Source organism: Peromyscus maniculatus, chromosome 21 (genome assembly GCF_049852395.1).
Source record: "Peromyscus maniculatus bairdii isolate BWxNUB_F1_BW_parent chromosome 21, HU_Pman_BW_mat_3.1, whole genome shotgun sequence".
Classification (NCBI taxonomy): domain Eukaryota; kingdom Metazoa; phylum Chordata; class Mammalia; order Rodentia; family Cricetidae; genus Peromyscus; species Peromyscus maniculatus.
In genome coordinates this window covers 57,843,629-57,862,480 of record NC_134872.1, presented here as the reverse complement: position 1 = coordinate 57,862,480, position 18,852 = coordinate 57,843,629, and the positions used below count along the sequence as shown (strand labels likewise).

The following is an 18,852-nucleotide window of genomic DNA, read 5'->3' as shown; positions in this document are numbered from 1 at the left end:
CCCCTCCCTCTATGTCCAGAATAAGGGTACAGAATAGGGATGAGATCCCCTTGGCTGCTTCTGCATGTGCTTGGGAAGCCAGACAGAATTTTGAAAGTACCTTTCTCCGTTCTCTGCCTCTCCTGCCCTGGCTCTTCCCTGGGCAACCCCCACAAAATTGATCTGGCCCTTTTTAAGCCAGTACAGCCCATCTCTCCTGGGGGTGATTTTAATTGAGCTCATGCTTCTGACACTGCCTAGAGCTGGGTGGAGGTTCAGCCAGTGGTCCCCAAATTCACCTCATCCTATTAGTCTCGGTGTCCTCCTGGACCCTCCCCAAGCTATGTCACTGGCAGGACCTTGCCAGCTCTCAGTAAGAGCTTTGTCCCCAGGCTGAGCTGTTGATATTTGTGGCGAGCATGTGATATGCAGTGGTCTTGGAGAAACAGAGGTACAAAGAGCAGCTGATGTCTTGGAGGCAGCAGCCCCGTCCCTGTGTGTGGGTTTTTGTTGTTCTTTCCTGGGACACTTGGAAGCCTGACATGCTGTGGCTTCATTCCTTACATGTATTGCAAGCTTCCTGTGTAGCTAGTCTGTTGGATGTCTTACCAGGAATCCAATGGCTGGGATGGATATAGTCTCTTCTAGAACATAAGGGTTTTGTCAGTGGTTAGGAGTTCGGACAGTGTTCATTTTCAGAGAAAAGGCCTGAGACCAAGGGCAATTACCTCATCAGCCTCGACTTCAGGGGTGTTTGGGGGCTTAGGAGAACCATAGGCTACTTTCTCATCCCCCGCCCCCCAGCCTCTCTGGCATTGATGTTGTAGGAAAGCCAAGACTTTGGTAAGTTGGCACACATCCTGCTGCCAGAATTACAGTGACTGAGTTCCACATCATCCTGAGAGCATACAGGCTAGCTTGTTCTAATCTGGGCACTGTGGCCTCATTTGAAGTCTCTCCTGTCCCCAAAGTGCCACAACCTTAGTGAAGGCCCTGCCATGCTCCTCCAAGTTGAAGATGCTTAGCAGCATCCACCAAGACCCAGAAGATGCCAATCTCTACCTCAGCAGCCACTGCCTGTCTGTCAGCATCCCTGGGACGCCAGCAGGCATCTGTGGCAGGAGTGGTGGATGGAGAGTTCCCTGCGGCCCGTTGCCATGCGCAGAGGTTTGGTGATGGGACAGTTACTTACAAGTTGTCCAGGCTTGGGTGCCTACACTATGAGTAAGCTCTGTGTGCTCCTCCTATAGCCCAGTGATCCCGGGGAAAAGAGAAGCAGACCAAAGCCAGGAAGGGAGGCTTTCTGCCGTTCTAGTCGGCCCTAATCCTGTGTGCCTAAATGGTTGTGGACAGCACCATGTGACCTGTCTAAGGGTGAACTTAAATCACTTAAATTTAGATGCTACTGACACTATGCTTTTTTGGAGTACCTGGGACCATAAGAGTCCATGAAGGTGGAGACCTCCTTCCTAGGCCCCATTGGCATTTTTTCCTAAGTGATTAAAAAAAAAAAAATGGGAGCAGAAAGAGTGCATTCTCCAAAAAGTCTGCAATGCTCACTTAGATTCCATGCATCCTTAAAGAAACCCACCGACTCTTTCAGCTAGGCAAGGCCTTTGTGTGTATTTGTTTTTAACTGGCTTGAGCCTTCCCAGTGGGGTCTGCAGAAGTCTGCCGTGGGAGGAAGCAGAGGTTCTAGGCATAGCTATCTTTCTCTGCTTAAGGGCCTCCGTGTCTCCAGCAGACACATTTGCATTCTTGATCTCTGGCCTCTGTTCTTCACGGCTCTGGAAAGGACCTGAATAAGGCCTGGGGGGTCAGGACAGTGAGGTGGTCCTCCCCCTCCCACAGCCTCCCGGGCTTGCAGGTTCTTTCTTCAAAAGAGGAATAGTATCAATGTCAGACTTTTGGAGACATCTATAGGATCCCTCTCCAGCCCACGGTTAGCATTAGGAGGATGCTGTCGCCGACTTCTCACCCTTTACCCCGCTCCTTGTGCAAGGGTTAATTCCATCATGCACCCTTTCGAAGCCCTGCAGATGAGAAGGGAAGTCATCCCGAGCAGACTCTGCAAACTCGCTGTTCTTGTCCTCAGCAGTTCCTTGTTCTTTTGTGTAAAAAGTGCCTTATATTGCCTTGTGGCCTTGACTGGTACTGTATGGCCAGCTCCCAACTGCCAGGGCTCTAGGGCTGACCGGCCTATGCAGCCAATGACACCATACCTCAGCACAGCTCCAGGTAAAAGGGACATGGGTTGACAGTTTTGCCTCACTCGTTCTGACCCTCTTCTCCCTCATGCTTAGATCTCTCGTGTGTTCTCTTTGTCTCTGGCTTCCCCTTGTCTGTTGCCTTTGGGCTTGGCTGGGTGGCTATGGAAGCCTGTGAGGTGGCCCAGCAGCAGGCACCCATGCCTCCTCTGTAATAAGGGAAGCTTGGGGGTTGGGAAGAAGGTCACCTCTTTGTACCTCTGGCCCTCTGTGGCAAGCCCTGCTCTTCCAGTCTCCTCACCACCACCCTAGGTTAGAAAGAGCATCCTCTTCCCACCTGTTCTGTTTCCATGTAGCCCAAAGTTTGTATGAGGAACGCGTTCACTTGTACTCCTGGTTCCAAGTCGTAGCTCATCGGTAACCTGCTTGAGTACCTTTCTTTGGCCTGGTCGCTGCCAAGCACCTGGGTTCCTGTCAGGGTTACCTTGGGTTCCTAGCACCAACACCCTCCCTGACCCTTGCCTGCCTGCCTGTTCCTGCTCCTGCTCCTCCTCTTCCTCCTGCTCCTCCTCCTCCTCCTCTTCTTCCTTCACCGGGTTGTGCAATAACCCTCCCAGCCAGTGGTCTTTCCCACAGGCCTTTGTCCCTTACTGTATCCTGCACAGTGGGAGAGAAGGGACCCATGGGAGAGGTAGTCATCATCCCTTACACTGTCAGTCCCTTCCCTTCCTTATATTGCTGTCAGTCTCATGATCCTGGGTGGGTTTCTGTGGCAACCCTGTAGAATGTGTAGTATCATCTTAGAAATTCTTATATTAAAAAAAAAAAGGTTGAAAAAAAAAATCCTCAGACTGGGACATGATCACTGTCTGGGAATAAGGTCTGCTCTGGTATTGCCGGCATCACTGTCACCGCTGAAGGCATTCCAGAGTTTCTTGTTCCTGTGGGGAGGATAGAGATTCTTTTCCCCAAGAATCAGCCGCAGTGGTGAGCCCTGTCCCCGCCCAGGACCTGGCTGTGGCGGTGAGTGCCATCATTCTTCTGGGTACAGATTCGCGCGCACGTGATGAAACCTCACTTTTCAGTTTCTCTGTTTAACAAGCACCCGAAGAACAAGCTGAGGAGCTGGTGCCCTGCGCAACTCATAATGCAAATGTGGACACATTGACTGTTTTTCTACATTAGCCTGTTTCGGGTCACGGACCAAATTCAACAAGGAACTCAAGGAAAAACGTGTACCTGCGTATTTATGCTTTCATGTAAAAGGGTTGGGGGGAGGGATGTCTTTATTTTTGGTGACATTTTTTTTCAAAGTCCCTTTTCCTATGTTTCTGTCTGGTTTTGGAAACAAGCTACAGTTTTGTATGGATTTTTTTTAAATGTACATTTTGAAACAGATGATCAAATATTTTCTGAAATACCTGAATAAAGGGCATAGAATTATTGGTGGTAACGGTTTCTGATAGAACTCACTGATGTGTTTTTATATGCTAATATTTTTTGGTCCTGATTCTTCCATTTGTTTTCACTTCGAGTCTGGATCAACTTTAGCTTTTTACGTCTAAAATTTTTCACTATCTAGTAATTGGCTTAGTATGCATCATTTTTATTTCATCTATAACAATGAGTTAAAAAAGGGAATTTCCAAGCCGGGCGGTGGTGGCGCACGCCTTTAATCCCAGCACTCGGGAGGCAGAGCCAGGCGGATCTCTGTGAGTTCGAGGCCAGCCTGGGCTACCAAGTGAGTTCCAGGAAAGGCGCAAAGCTACACAGAGAAACCCTGTCTCGAAAAACCAAAAAAAAAAAAAAAAAAAAAAAAAAGGGAATTTCCTAGCAAGTTTTGTAAGCTGGATGCCCCCCCCCCATCCACCCAAGGAAGGTCTCCCTACTTGGACTGCTGTCCTGTGAAGTCATGCAGCTTGGAGGGGATGCATGAATGCAATGTCCCAATTTCGTAAGAGTGGTGGCAACAGGGTGCCTGGCGTCATCACGTAAATAGCCTGCCACTGCATGCAGCTGCGTTTTCCAGAACCATCCGTGAGGAGTGCTCAGGAGGTGAGTGCAGTTGCCGGTGGTGGTTAGCCAAGGGAAACCCACAGGGGTCGACATCATCCAGGGGCTTACTCGAGGTGAAAGTGGGCCGTGCTCACGGCAGCCAGCTTTGGTGCAGATGATTTCCGTCATGCTCTGCATGGCATGCTGGGTAATATCCCGCAGTGAACTGAGTTAGCTTAGCCGGTTTCTCTTCTGTGTCCTGCAGGTTTTGTTTCTCAGGATAAGGTCGCTAGCAACAGTGTTACGTTCATAGTACAAATAAAAGGATATATAATTTGTTTTTGAGACAGGGTGTCTCTACATAGCTCTGGCTGGTGGTCTGTTGCCCATGTCCTAGCTCAGGCTGACTCAAACTCATGGCAATCCAGCCTCTGCCACCCAAGAGCTTGGATCCCAGGTGTGTGCCACCGTGCCCACTTTTAAATTGTCGGCTTTGTTTTTGTGTGTTTTGAGACCTGGTCTTGCAATATAGTCTCCGCTTACCTCAACTGCATTGACAGTCTAGATTGGCCTTGGACGTAAGCAGTCCTCCTGCCCAAGTGCTGGGATGGCAGGCCTGCACGCCTGGCTGAATTGATCTTAATAAACACGCTTATACTTACGTGCCAACCGGATATTAAAAGAGTCACATACCCAAGAGCCCTTGGAGACAGTATTTAGAGAAATCTTCTTTACCTGTTTGTCCTGAATATACTGGAACTTTGTAGACATGAAACGAATCCCCTTAATTGTGACCGGATGTTCAAGGCCCCCTAGTGGTGTATTTGAGGCATGGACCCTGGACTGAACAGTGACTCACCACCAAGCCAGTCTTCACCCACAAGGCAGCCCCCCCCCCCCCCCCCCCCCCCCGTGCTGAAGCAATGACCTATCCTTATTAGTCTTGAACACAAGCTTCATTTAAATCCAATGGCTGTGGCTACCAGTGTGCTGCCTCTGCAGGTGGTAACTGGTCGTGCTGTGGCTTATTTGAAGGGGTGGTCATCTCTTAGTGTTGCCCACTACAGGCTATCACTTAGCGGTCATCTATCACCTCAGCCCAGGCCTCCAGATGCATGCCAGTTGTGACAGCAGCTTACAGTACTTAGTGTCATCTCGTGGTTTTGCTCCCATTCATGGTCTCAGGCAGAAGTGATCTGCTCGGGTTTTGTAGTCCAACAGTGAGTATGATGCTTCCATAAACATTCCCTTCAGCCCTGAAATACCTCTCAGACCTTGTCAGGATAGCTGTTATCGGGTCTCCTCAATCTTGGGTCAGTTTGGAAGATGTAGGGTGAGGCAGGGGAAACAAGCTTATGGAATATTTGTGTGTTGGGCTCACATAAGACCACTTTCTCTGTGACACTATGATGAGCAGCAGAGAGAGCTATCTGGACGCTAGCTAGTGGGAAAGACAAAAAGTGGCCGGAACTGAGATTGGAGGGTGTGGTGGTTGGGCTAGGAATGACTCCCCATAGGCTCATACACTTGAATGCTTGGCCATTAGGGAGTGGTGCTACTTGAGAGGGATGAGGAGGTGTGGCCTTGTTGGAGGAAGTGTGTCACTGGGGTCAGGCTTTGAGGTTTCAGAAGCCCATGTCAAGCCCAGAGGCTCACCCTTCTCTTTTTCCTGTTGCCTGCGGATCCAAAGGTAGAATTCTCAGCACCTTCTCCCAACCAGGTCTGCCTGTGTGCCACCGTTCTCCCCACCGTGATGACAATGGACTAAACCTCTGAAAGCCAGCCCCAGTTCAATGCTTTCCTTTGTGAGAGCTGCTGTGATTGGGGTGTCTCTTCACGGCATAGAACACTAAGACAGAAGGAGAGGAAGAAGATCTAAAAGAGAACGCCCCTCATTCAGCAGAAGCCAAAGCCAATGGAAAAAGATTAGGAAGTGTTTCCACATGCTACTAAGTGTGCAACTCTGTGAGAGATTGCCAGGGAACAGGCCATAGCTTCTGTGGGCTTTCGTCTTCAATAGAAGACAGGGATGGCTGAGTAGAGACTAGAAAGTATGGACTTCTCAGGGGGCTTTCAGAATGCTGTGGGTACTGTTGCTCAACTTACCCAAGTTTAAAGGTTTAGAAAATCTCTAGTGCATGTGTATATATTTGAGTGTGTGCGGCATGCTACGATGTGCATATGGAAAGCAGAGGACAGTTGTGATCACATCAGTCCCTGTCTTCTGTGTTGAGGTAGAGTCTCTCAATTGCCATTGCATTGGGCACTCTGGGATAGCTGACCTATGAGCTTCCTGAGGATGGGACACTCCCGTCTCTGCCTCTCATACCACTGAAGAAGTGCTAGGATTACAGATGCGTGGGACTGTAGTGGGTTTTACTTGGGTTCTGGGATTTGAACTCAGGCCATCAGAATTTCACAGCTACCACTTTTACCCACAGAGCAATCTCCCTGCCTCAGTCCTCTGGGCTCTAGAAAGCATATTTGGGGTGGCTGATTCGTAAAGTAACTCTAAAGGAAAGGAATTGACCTCCCTAATTACCCTACCCTAGAGGGGCCCCCTCCCTGTAGACCCTTCAGAGGAAGGAAAGGTGCCTAAGGACTATGCCTTTAGAGTTGAGCAGCTGGGGACTGGGACCATGCACAGGATTTCTTTGGAAAATGACCTAAGCGCTCCCTCAAGAACAGAGCCCTGTGAGTGAGAATAAGCCAGTCTTTGGCACATGCCACTTAGCCAGCCTTGGCTGCAGATGATATTACTAACCAATGAAACAATACATTGCTTCTCCAGCTTCCTGGTCCTATTCTTTAGCTCATCTTACATATTCCTGAGGTGAGTAATGGGATACAGCAGCCAGAGGAAGGACTGGGCTGGTCTAGCACTCACTGTACCAAAGGCTCCCGGGCCTGGGACAGGACTGGATGGAACAGGTAAGATAAAGCTTGGGTAATGTAGACGGAAATAGATTTTTCTAAAGTACTTAAAAATCAAACTTCAAACAGCTAGAAATGATGGGAGGAAGCAAAACGTGGTTTCTTCCTGAGACAGCCTGGAACTGAAAAGGAACCCCTTGAACAAGCTAGTTAGATGTGTCTTAACGCTTTGCCAAAGGCAAAACCAGGAAGGCCCCGTGGCAACTTTGAGAAGACCGGGGTATTCTGATCCTGTATGACTTCCTCCCCACCGCTGCATGTTTTGGGTGGCTGGGAAGAATCTAGCCTGGCTTGTCAATCAGAGCTCGTTAGAAAACCAGAAAGTGCTGCTAGTCTTGCCCCGCACATCTTAGAGGTGAAGCTTTCTAAAAGGAATTCTTTTCTAGAGATATTGACATTATATCCCAGTAAATACACAGATCTTATGAAAACAGCAGCATTCTATGTACACCACACTATTTTATATTCCATTTTTTATAACTTTATTTTTGATGGCATTGGGTCTTGCACATACTATGAAAGAACTCTACCACTGAGCCAGACCTCAGACTCCCAGTTTTTATTCTACTAATGGGCTTAGAATTGCGCCCTGAAAAGCATGTAGTATATCTCCCTACAATACTGAGGGAAGTGGATGGGTGGGTAGAGAGGCCCTCGGCTACAGCGACAGTGCTGCTGAGAACTTTATTTTCAGCATCCCAAACGCTTCCCGAGGAGTCCGTCATTCCTTCTGTGCTTCCTCCTTCTACATCTGTATCCAGCTTTTCCAAAGAATCAGCAAACTAATTGTGTGTGCTGTGGGGTGGTATGAGTGAGTGTGTGTGCTTGTGTGGGCTGAGCCTGCCAGCTGATCATCGCTGAGGGTCCAGCTCCAGTCTGCTGGCTGCATGCTCAGAACACGGGAAGTTTCCACTGAGAGCCAGGGAAGGGTTGTGTGGCCGTGGAAAGGCAGCCAGGCAGGGGGATTCTCTTACTCAGGGGTGGGTCAGTTTGTGTTTCTAGTCAGGTTTTCAAATTGCTGCCAGGGGTCTCCTTACTTTAAGATATGTTTTACTTGTCTATCAATCCAACTGTTAACCTCATCCCAAGCATGGTTACACACATATTGAGGGTATTGTTTGACGAATTCTGGACCCCCTGGGTCCTATAAGTTAAAACTATCACGGTACCTCTGCCGCTCCAAATAAGGCCCCAGTCTTCCATTCTTTGAAAATCAATTTACTTTAGACTTTAGTAAGAGTGAAATAGAAGAGCCAAAGAAGAAGTACAAGTTCAGGAGCGATGCAAATGCTCGCCCAGTAGATACAAAGTAGATCTCTCCATGTCCGTTCAGTGTCAACAATTCATATCACACTCTCTCGTTCAGCTCAGTTCGAGAAAGCGCGAATAAAGTTATAGTAGTTAATCTTGCCTTCTCCGTGGGTACACATCCTGATTAACTGCAAGGGAACAAACAGGACAGGTGAGACAGAGTTCCCTTCGGCTTAACTGCCAAGCGCACTTACGCATAAGGAGCCCCGGGTTTTGCCAACCCAAACAGAGTTCAGCCTTTATATCCCCAGTTGACTCTGAAGTAATCCTGTGATCCTGGAAGGTAGGTCAGACATTAAGCCCCATATTATACATAGTGAAACCACAGCAGTAATATTCACGTTTATAAGGGCGTTGTTATTATCACACACTTTCCTTTTTTCTTTATCTTCTGAGGCAGTATCTCACTTTGTAGCCTCCATTGGCCTTGAACTCATGATCTTCCTGCCTCTGCATTCCAAACTTTGGGGATATAAGCATGTACTAGCAGACCCAGCTTCAAAATACTTTTTTTGTTGTTGTTGTTGCTGTTTTTCAAGACAGGGTTTCTCTGTGTATGGTGCCTGTCCTGGATCTCACTGTGTAGACCAGGTTGGCCTCAAACTCACAGAGATCTGCCCGGCTCTGCCTCCCAAGTGCTGAGATTAAAGGTGTGAGCCACCAATGCCCAGCCAAAATACTTTTATTGCTATATTCAAATATAAATATTTTGCCCCCCTCCCAAGAACTAAACACCCCTAAACTGCAGGCTCCTGCTGTTGCAGCTTAATAGAAGATCTAGTTATAGCCATGCTTTCAATGTCCCCTGGACTCAACAGTGATGGTAACAGTGATTGGCTGCGGTTGTCTGTACAACATCTGCCTTGCCCAGCCTCTACATTCCACTTCCCAATGGCTGCATTTCCTTTCTCATGTCCGCTCCCATGTCACACAGTATGAATGGCTTGAAAATAAAAACTGAATTAGCCATGCTGTCAATCAAAGACTTCTAGAGTAAATGGGTATTTAGCCCATGTGAACAAGTGCCCTTCTCTCATACTCCTTGTCAACATTCTGTCTTCAAAAAGACCAAACAAGACCCTCCATCCTAGTTACTTAACCTAGTTACTTCAACAAAACCATTTCCTAAATGAACCTTAATTTCCAAACGTTCCCTCTTGCTTGAAAACCTTCGGGAAGGTCAATAAAGCCTCCATGTTGTTAATCAATGAGTAGGTCATGATATTAAGCTAGAGTCCTGGCCAGGGTGGGGTAAATTTTGTTCTGACTTCCAGCAAGGGTCCTGGCCATCAAGATTTGTAGTGAGTAAAAGAAATGCCATCCTTATTTAACAATCATAAAAGTTCTAGGAGGAACACTTCCATTCCTTCTCCCCATCTTCAGCGAAACTTGTTACCCTACAGACACTGCTGCCTTGGGCAGGGGTCGTATCAGCTTCCATGCTCATCCTGACAGGCTGACCTTGAAGTCTCCCAGAGCCCGCAAACATCCTGTTCATTAACTTATCTTCGGGTCCCTCCTTGGCAGCTGGTGCCTCACGATCACCTACCCTCCATCACTAACACGCTGGACTAGCAACTTCTCTGCTATCTGTTCCCAGCCCCAGCTTAAGAGACACCCTGCAGCAACAATTTGAAAAGGAAGTTGATGCTGCGGTGTGGAAAATCCTGTCCTCAGGACAGAATGGGAGATCTGATTCTTGTATCCCCTTAGAAGGAATGACCAGTGTTTAGTCTGTGCAGTCAACCCAAACCACCCGTTCATACTGACCTCCTTAATCAAGGAGTCATCGACTGGGATATTAAGAGTGTCACAGACTTTAAAGAACACCTCTTTGTCCACAAATCCTGACTCCTCCTTGTCGTATATTTGAAATGTTTCACGGAGGTTATCTTTGCAGGAATGGTCTTTCAGGTGCATCTGGATTGTGTCTATCAGGGTATCCAGGTCCTGTGCCTTGGGTTCCTCCGTGGCTTGCATGCTGTAAAGAGAAGGACATGATCCGATATAAATATATTCATTCTTGACCAATCTTACCTCAGTAAGCAAAGCTCTTATTTTGTGAAATCTGGGAAGCATCAATAATAATAATAATAATAATAATAATAATAATAATAATAATAAGCCAACCATTTTTGACACACAGCTAACCTCCTCATCAGAAGGCCTCATGTGGGACAGTGTTTGAACTATGTCCCTTCTTGCCATCAGTTAAATCACTCCACCCCAAAGAGCCAGGTCTCCTATACTGCCTTTCCCAGTTTGCTATTTGTGGGAATCACGCTGGCCTCTACTGTTGCAGACTAACGTTACCTCATCCAGACCCAAGTGCCTGAGTGCCTAGAAGTTATGCACGTCACTGTGCAGACAGGAATCTCTCAGGGTTTTAACATTCCCCCTTCCGTTCTCAGTGAGTTTTGTGAAAGGCCATCTGTGGGCGTTTGGAGACCGCTCTTGGGGCTGGGCAGCAGTGCAGGCCTTGTGTTACTGAAACCACAGAGAGATTGGTACAGAGCACTGGGAAGAGGGATGGCTATCCCTTCCCAACAGGACACAGTAAGGAGAAGCTCAATGTGTACTTCCTCTGAGAACGAAGCTAGTTATAAAACTAAAGAACGTTAGCTCCAACAAAGACTCCCTCATCTTCCTAAATCCTTTCAGAACAAAATACCCTCCTAAGTGCTTACACTTACGTTTCTCAGTGATGAGAAAATGGACTTGAAGATGCTGGGACCTCGTCCCGATTCCACATCAGAGGCCCGATCAGAACTCGTGTCTCCCCCCATTTTCAACAAGCTTTGGATCCTCGTTCCCTCTCGCCGAGGCCCTCCCTCCATGGCTCTACCATGGCTTCTCTGCTCTTCCTGTGTATTACATTCAGAAACTTCACTGCTGAAAACAGTGTAGCTTGGCTCCTGGTTCACTTTGGTTTTTAACCTTCCGTTTGTGTGTGGTTGTGCACACACCCAGAAGAAGGTGTCTGGTCCCTCAGAGCCAGGGTTGGATGGTTTCGGGATGCCAGTTTGTAGTAAGGATGCCGGGAGGAGAACTCCAGTTGCCAGGACGGCATGGCAAGCACTCTTTACTGCTGAGCCGTCTCCCCAACCCTAGTTCCATGTTAACCTGAAGCTGCCACTGTGCCGTCTGGGCAGGTGAAAAGTAGTGTGGTCTTCCCGGATCTCTTTTTGGAAATAAGAGACAAAAATCTAGCTTTTTTTTTTTTTTTGACATAGTCTTACTGTGAAGTTCTAACTGGCCTAAACTATATAGATAAGGATGGCCTCCAATTCATTGAGACTGCCTGCCTCTGCCACCTGAGTGCTGGGATTAAAGGTGTACACTACTATAGCCAGCTCCTAGCAGTGAATTTCAAACAATACCTCGTGAGAAAGGACCGTGGACTGCACGAAACAAAAGAGTTCACTAGACTGATCAGCCTGAACGTCCAAAAGTAGGAAATGAGCTAAATAATTTACACTTTAATCACGTGATGCAGTCACGATGAAGCCACTGCTGTGCTGCAGGAGGAAAATGTGTTCTTAGTGTGAGCGCTGGGGCCCTGATTTGTGGACAGGGTGCTGGCTCCCGTAAAACTTACACAGGTATAAAGACAGAGTGTGGGGCTGGACTCAGCAGTTATAAGCATTTGCTGTTCCTGCAGAGGCCTTGGGTTCTGTTTCCAGCACCCACACGGTGGCTCACAACCACATGTCCACATGTAATTCAAGTTCCAGGGGATCCAGTGCCCTCTTCTGGCCACTATGGGCACCAGGTACCCATGTGATGCATGTATATATACACACAGGTAAAACATACTAATGAACAAATACTTAAAAATAAATTGAAAAAAAAAAAAAACAACAAAAACACGGGGCTGGAGAAACGACTCAGCAGTTAAAAACGCATCCTGTTTTTAAGATGACCTGAAGTCAGTCCAGCAGCTCAGAACTCCAGCTCCAAGGGAAGCCAACACTCTCTTATGGCCTCTGGGCCCTGCATTCACATGTGCAAACCCTCTCACGGACACATACACAAAAATAAAACTAAATCTTTTTTTTTTTTTTTAAATTAAAGTCATAGTCTAGCTGGGTAGTGGTAGTGCACACCTTTAATCCCAGCACTCAAGGAGGCAGAGGCAGGTGGATCTCTGAGTTTGAGGCCAGCCTTGTCTACAGAATGAGTTCCAGGATAGAGCCAGAACTGTGGAGAGAGAGAGAGAGAGACAGACAGACAGAAAGCCATAGTCACCTGTGAAAGAGAGGGTAGAAGTACGTGGAAAATGTGAATGTAATGTTTACTTAAAGCATTAAACTATTGATGCTTCATAGAACATTCTAAGATATCTGAAATGTTCATGATAGACTGCAAAAGCCAGTAAACAGCCCTCAAAAAGTATTATATTTTAAATGAATATTAAACAACAAAATATTAGAAGCAGTCATCTCTGGTTTATGAGTGTTTTGCTTGGTTGTGCTTACTTCAGCTTGTGTAACCCAAGTTTTATCACCTCTGTTTTGTTTTCCTTGTTCTTGTTTTTGAGACCTCTCACTCTGTAGCCCATGCTAGCCCTTAACTCCCGTCCCCTGGCAAAGCTTCCAAGCACTGGCATTACAAGTGTGTACCACCAAACCAGGTTTACTCCCTTAAAATTTAAGCAGATATTACTGTTATAGCAAGGTCAAAACAAGGGTCCTAAAACTCCCCCAGTATAGAAAGGGTCACTTGAATCACTTATTACAGAAGCAGAATATGATTATCAGATTCATATAGGCAGGGGGCCATTTTAGTGACAGGACGCACCCAAACCTCCATCTCCACATGCTCTCAGGAGGTAAGGTCTCCTGCCTGTCACATATCTGAATATATGACTGAAGTTATAATTTTATATCAGATCATTTGGGGGAAAGACAGTAGCTCTCTCTTCCCTGAAGAATCCAGACACTCATTTCCTTCAAACAGCAGAGAAAACACCCATGCAGCATGGAAGAAATGTGGGTGGATGGTAACGGGTATGGCGCTTAACTCACGCCAAAGCCCCTCCTGGATACCCGAGTGGGTGCGGGTGTTCCGAAGCCCCTCCTGGGTACCTGAGTGGGTGTGGGTGTTCCGAAGCCCCTCCTGGATACCCGAGTGGGTGCGGGTGTTCCAAAGCCCCTCCTGGATACCCGAGTGGGTGCGGGTGTTCCAAAGCCCCTCCTGGATACCCGAGTGGGTGCGGGTGTTCCAAAGCCCCTCCTGGATACCCGAGTGGGTGCGGGTATTCCAAAGCCCCTCCTGGATAACCGAGTGGGTGCGGGTGTTCCAAAGCCCCTCCTGGATACCCGAGTGGGTGCGGGTGTTCCGAAGCCCCTCCTGGGTACCTGAGTGGGTGCGAGTGTTCCAAAGCCCCTCCTGGGTACCTGAGTGGGTGCGAGTGTTCCAAAGCCCCTCCTGGGTACCTGTGTGGGTGGAGGTGTTCCCTAAGGGCCGGCTGCTTCTCCGAACTGCTTTTGCTGCTTTTTTCCATAGATGCTTTACATAACACTTTAAAATATTTTGACTCGTTTCTATTTTGAAATTAATTTAAGTTTTTTGAATATCATTTAGATGTTTTCAAATGATTATTTTCCTAAAACCAGTTTATTTTGTAGTTTTTTAAAGTGTCCCCCCTTTTACAACTGAATTCACATACTGTTTATATTTTTTTCATACAAGAATTTAAATTGATGAACTGTTGGTTGGTTTTGTTTTTTTCTTTTTTCTTTCTTTTCTTTTTTTTGGGGGGGGGGCTTGGATTTCAGTAGAGATGTATTTAAGGCCAGAGTTCTTCCCAATATTTGATTTTTCTAGTATTGGTCTGGCAAAGTGTTTCATGGCATAGGCAATGAATTTAAAAAAACTTGGTAGGTTTCTGGTAGATTCTGGGAAGAACTTTTTAAATTTTAATGAATTATAGTTTTGTTTGTTTGGTTGTTTTTGTTTTGTTTTCATTTGTTTGTTTTTTTGACACAGGATCTCAAACAGTGCAGGTTGGCTTTGAACTCCTGTCTCCAGCTGAGAACAAGTGTTGTTTGCCTCCAGCTATTGTAGTACATGAAAAGCATAAGCCAATGGGAGATTGTTTCTGCTGTTACTGTTGTGGGTACCAAGTGCATCCTCACTGACAGTCTGCATTAAGTCAAGACAGGTAGGGATACTGAAAATGAGAGATTGGAAGCAAGAGGCATTGGAGGGTCAAACTAAAGAACACAACAGCTTATTGAATATGGTTTAAAATGTAAGGGTACTGTCAAGGAGAGAGAGGGCGGAGCTAACCTGCGTTGACAGCCTCTTCTCTACCAGGCACTGTGCTGGTGATTCCCACGTCATCACAGCTCATTAGCTCAACCTTAGAGGAGAATAAGGAGACATAAAGGGAGGGGGAGCAGGTGTGCTGGAGAGGAAGTGACAGATGGCTTTTCAGTTGTAACCAGCATTTCAAAAGATACCATAAACAGACAAAAAAGAATGCAGGCATCAATCCAGGAGAATGGCTAGGACAGAGAGGGACTCACACTGTATCACAGAGAGTTGAGGAGGCAAGCAGGAGGACAGATGCAGGATCTTGAGAAACAGCAACCCGGACAATGTAAATCGAAGATGCACCTGACAGGTTCTCAGAGCGGGGACACCAGACTCTGACTCCCCAGATCAAAGCAGAGGTTTCCAAAGGAGGGTGGTAAAGAGTAATTCATACTGTGTGTCCACCAAACAAGCTAACCGGGAGGGGAGGAGTCAGGAAACTGTGGAACGGGCCAAATCTAGCTGACAACTGCTCTTTATTTGGAAAGGTCTATTGGAACACACCTGCTTTTATTCGTTTACCTTTGTCTGTGGCTGCTTTCATGCTGGAAAGGGTGGGGTTGAGTATTCCCAAGAGATGCTATGACTGAATCACTCAGCATCGGAGCTTCTGCAAACAAAAGCTTGCCAGCCTCTGCTCTAGATCGCAGCCCCTGATTGTCTCACATATTTGCTTAAGCTAGTATTAATGTCAAGTCTAATGCAGGGGACAAGCGCAAATATCTGCTCAACTAATGTGTAAGTGAGACGATTATGTTTGAAAACCATCAATGACCTTCAAGAAGGCAATTCATGAAGAGTGTCTGGATTCTCAAGCAGTCAGGGAGAAAATGATCACAGATGCACAATAGAAGCCTTGCATTTGGAGAAGGTGAAAGAGGATGATCACGTGGACGTTCTGAAGTAAAGATGGGAGACTGGGAGAAGAGCCCACTGGGTTACTTTATCTCACATTCGACTTTTTTTTTTTAAGGCTTACCTGTTTAATCCATATGTGTTTTGCCCATGTGGGTGGACAGAAGAGAGTGACCAAGCCTGTGGAAGAGACATGTGCAGGGAGAAGGGGGGTGGGGGAGAAAGAGAGAGCAGAAGAGAGAGGAGGTTCTGTGCCAGGGTTTTTAAGGATTTCCCTGCACATGCGCATGTGGGCTTGCCACGGAGCTATGCCACGCATGCTCAGATCGTATGACCACGCTGTGCACGGATGATGTAAGACATAAGGCCCGTAACTTGGCTACTGAACTATGCATGTGCAGTCATGCAGCTAGGGGAGTGACTAGGAATTCTAACAGAGACTACCTGGAAACACCAAGGGAAGAAGGAAGGATGAAAGGCTCACTGAGTAGGAAAGGGGGTCCACCTGAAGTTGAAGGGCACGAAAGAGTCCACTAGAGAGAGGATGTGGTCTGTATACAGATGTGTGCTCATGCTGGCCATACAGACAGATTCTGTGATCAAAGTGGGCTTATGAGCCACGTGCATGTTTTTATCCTTAAATCTGAGTTCACAAAATTGCAAAGAAAGGCCTAGAGAGGTGGCTCCGTGATTAAGACACTGGCTGCTCTTTCAGAGAACCCAGGTTCAGTGCTCAGCCCCCAGATAATGGCTCACAGCCATCTAGGACTCCATTTCTAGGGGCTCCCATGCCTTATTCTAGGCTCTGGGTACCAGGCACGTATATGGTGCACAGACATATGTGCAGGCAAAACATCCATACATATAAAATAATCATTTTTTTAATTGTAAAGGAGATCCTGACTCCCTAAGAACTTCAAGCTGAAATCAGTATTCAGTTAATTTCCTGTGTGCGACACCAATTTTCTGGCCCAGAGAAAACAATGACTAACTGCTTAAAAATCCGTCCTCTTGGAATTGTTACCTACCATAAAAATATGCAGACCTAAGCCGAACAGTGGCTTTAATCCTAGCACCCCACTCCAGAGGCAGAGGCAAGCGGATCTCTCTGAGTTCAAGGCCAACCACTGACTGCAGAGTGAGTTCCAGGACAGCCAGGGCTACACAGAGAAACCCTGTCTTGAACAAAACAGAAGAAAATACACAGGCCTGCTGATTCTTGGGAACCTCTTGAGATTATTAGTTGAATGAAGGATGTGCACTTCCTGTTGCAGGGTTCGTTATAGATTGGGACAGGTAAAGGGCCAACTCGGGAAGGGCTTGAAGACAAAAGAGTGTGAACTCAGGATTTATGTCATCTTCACACATTTCCTCTCACAGAGAACAACCGATAGATCTGAGGATGGGAACAGGGGCAGCAGCAGCCCTCTGTGTCCAACACCTGCTCTCCCTTCCTTTTATGGCTATAGAGGTCTGAGCCCTCTTGCACTTTTCCTCGTTGCCTGATATAAAATGAGGTTTTGCCGGTAGCATGCTTGAGCAAATAGCTCCCAGGGTCTGCTGGTATTTGCACAGACGCGGGAGAATAGAAGGGGACCCTTTTGAGAAGGAGCTGAATGGAACATAATGGCCATGAATACCAAGTGGGCCCTTAGTGCTCACCATGCCGCCTCCCACTTTCCTGGACAGCCACACTACTTCAGTTCTCATGAGCCAGGGTGGAAAGACCGGGCGGTGAAAGGGAGAAGAGAGAGAGCAAAAACCCTCACCCTCGGGTACCTGGATTAAGCCTCTCACCGAATGGCATCAAGTCACCGGCAAAGGACTTGAAATCACATTTTTGAAAAAAAAAAAAATCTCACAAGATACTGAACAGGTTTATAATCCAGACATGTGCCTTGGCTCTGTGTGACCTATGATATAGTAAGAATCCCTTTGACCTTGCGGGGCCTGTGGTTTGGTCAGAACTCCTTTCTTCTCTTTAAATGTTTATAATGCATCTCATAAACCACTTGATAACCTCAGTTAATAAGGAAGAGTTCTGTTTATTTATCTATTTACTTTTGCAACTCTGGAGATTAAACACCAGACCTCACACATGCTAGGCGAGTTCTCTACCTCTGAGCGACATCCTCAGTCTCATTTCACTTTATTTTCGAGACATGGTTTCACTAAGCCCGCCAGGCACTCCTTGAAGATGTGAGCTGCTAGGCCACAGGCCTGTGCCCTAAAGTCTGGCAAGGAGGGTTTTTTAGAGAAAATAATTATACCAAAATATTTTTAGTTAATCTTTCAAATCCTCTGAGTAATGTGTTTTTAGTAGCCACTACTATTAATATATTATATTATAATTATACTAATATTAACATATGCACTATTATTAATATACTTAAATATGACTCTCCTCTCAGAATCCTGGGCCCTCCCTAGACTGTATAATGGTCCATTTCTTCAAACCTCTCCTCTGTCCTTCTCTCCCCTTCTGCCCTCTCCTCTTCCTCTCTCCCTCTCTCCTCCCCTTTCCTCCTCCCCATGTTCTCTCTCTTCTCCTTCCTCCCTCTTCTGTCCCTCCTCTATGCCTTTGCTAAATCTACATAAAAATCTCTCCTTTCATAAACAAATCTCAGCTTTGCTTCACACCGACTGGCCTGGAAATTCTTTTCATCAGCCTGAGGTTCTGGCTGCCACTGAGCAGAGGACCCTGAAGAGAGCTCCCCTGGCCGCACAGAAGGCCATGCCTAACTAACTATATATACTAGCTGCTCCCCTGACACAATGACAACTTTTCCCCACATGTAACATCTCTGGAATTAAGATACATTTTTCAATTGATGGTGAATATAGATTAGAATTGGTCCTATTTTTTTTTTCTGTTGCTGTAGTAAGTAAAATAACACTGAGCTTTAATTTTTAGGTGTTCATTTTCCTTATGTTTGATATATAACCTACATATTCAATAAAATGACACATTTCACAAATTCCAGTTCCTACTGTACTGCACACTACCACAAACACTTAGAAGGGCTTTCCAACCACATTTTCTGTCTATGTGTGCCTGTTCCCTTGGGTTCTGACCTCATGTCACCAAGATCAAAATTTCCAAGAAGAGTGCCTGGACTGCTGGGGTCCCCCAAGGCCCTTGGAAGGTTCTCCAAGGTGAAAAATAACACCACCACTACCGTTTATCTTTTCCCTCCTCTTCCTCCACAAGCATACGCAAATTTTCCCAAATATTACACAATACAGGATT

The 18,852-nt window shown here is 46.6% G+C and overlaps 1 protein-coding gene across 1 annotated transcript in view; it reads right to left on the bottom strand.

Moving 5' to 3' along the window:
- Positions 1 to 8,317: 8,317 nt before the first annotated feature.
- Positions 8,318 to 18,852, bottom strand: part of Efhc1 (EF-hand domain containing 1) — a 50,875-nt gene continuing 40,340 nt past the window's right edge. The window contains exons 10-11 of the mRNA XM_076557903.1: positions 10,197 to 10,407; positions 8,318 to 8,554 (exon numbers count right to left, since the gene is read on the bottom strand). Of these exons, the coding sequence (XP_076414018.1) occupies positions 8,483 to 8,554; positions 10,197 to 10,407 (283 nt within the window). The 3' untranslated portion in view covers positions 8,318 to 8,482. The remainder of the gene's footprint in view (positions 8,555 to 10,196; positions 10,408 to 18,852) is intronic.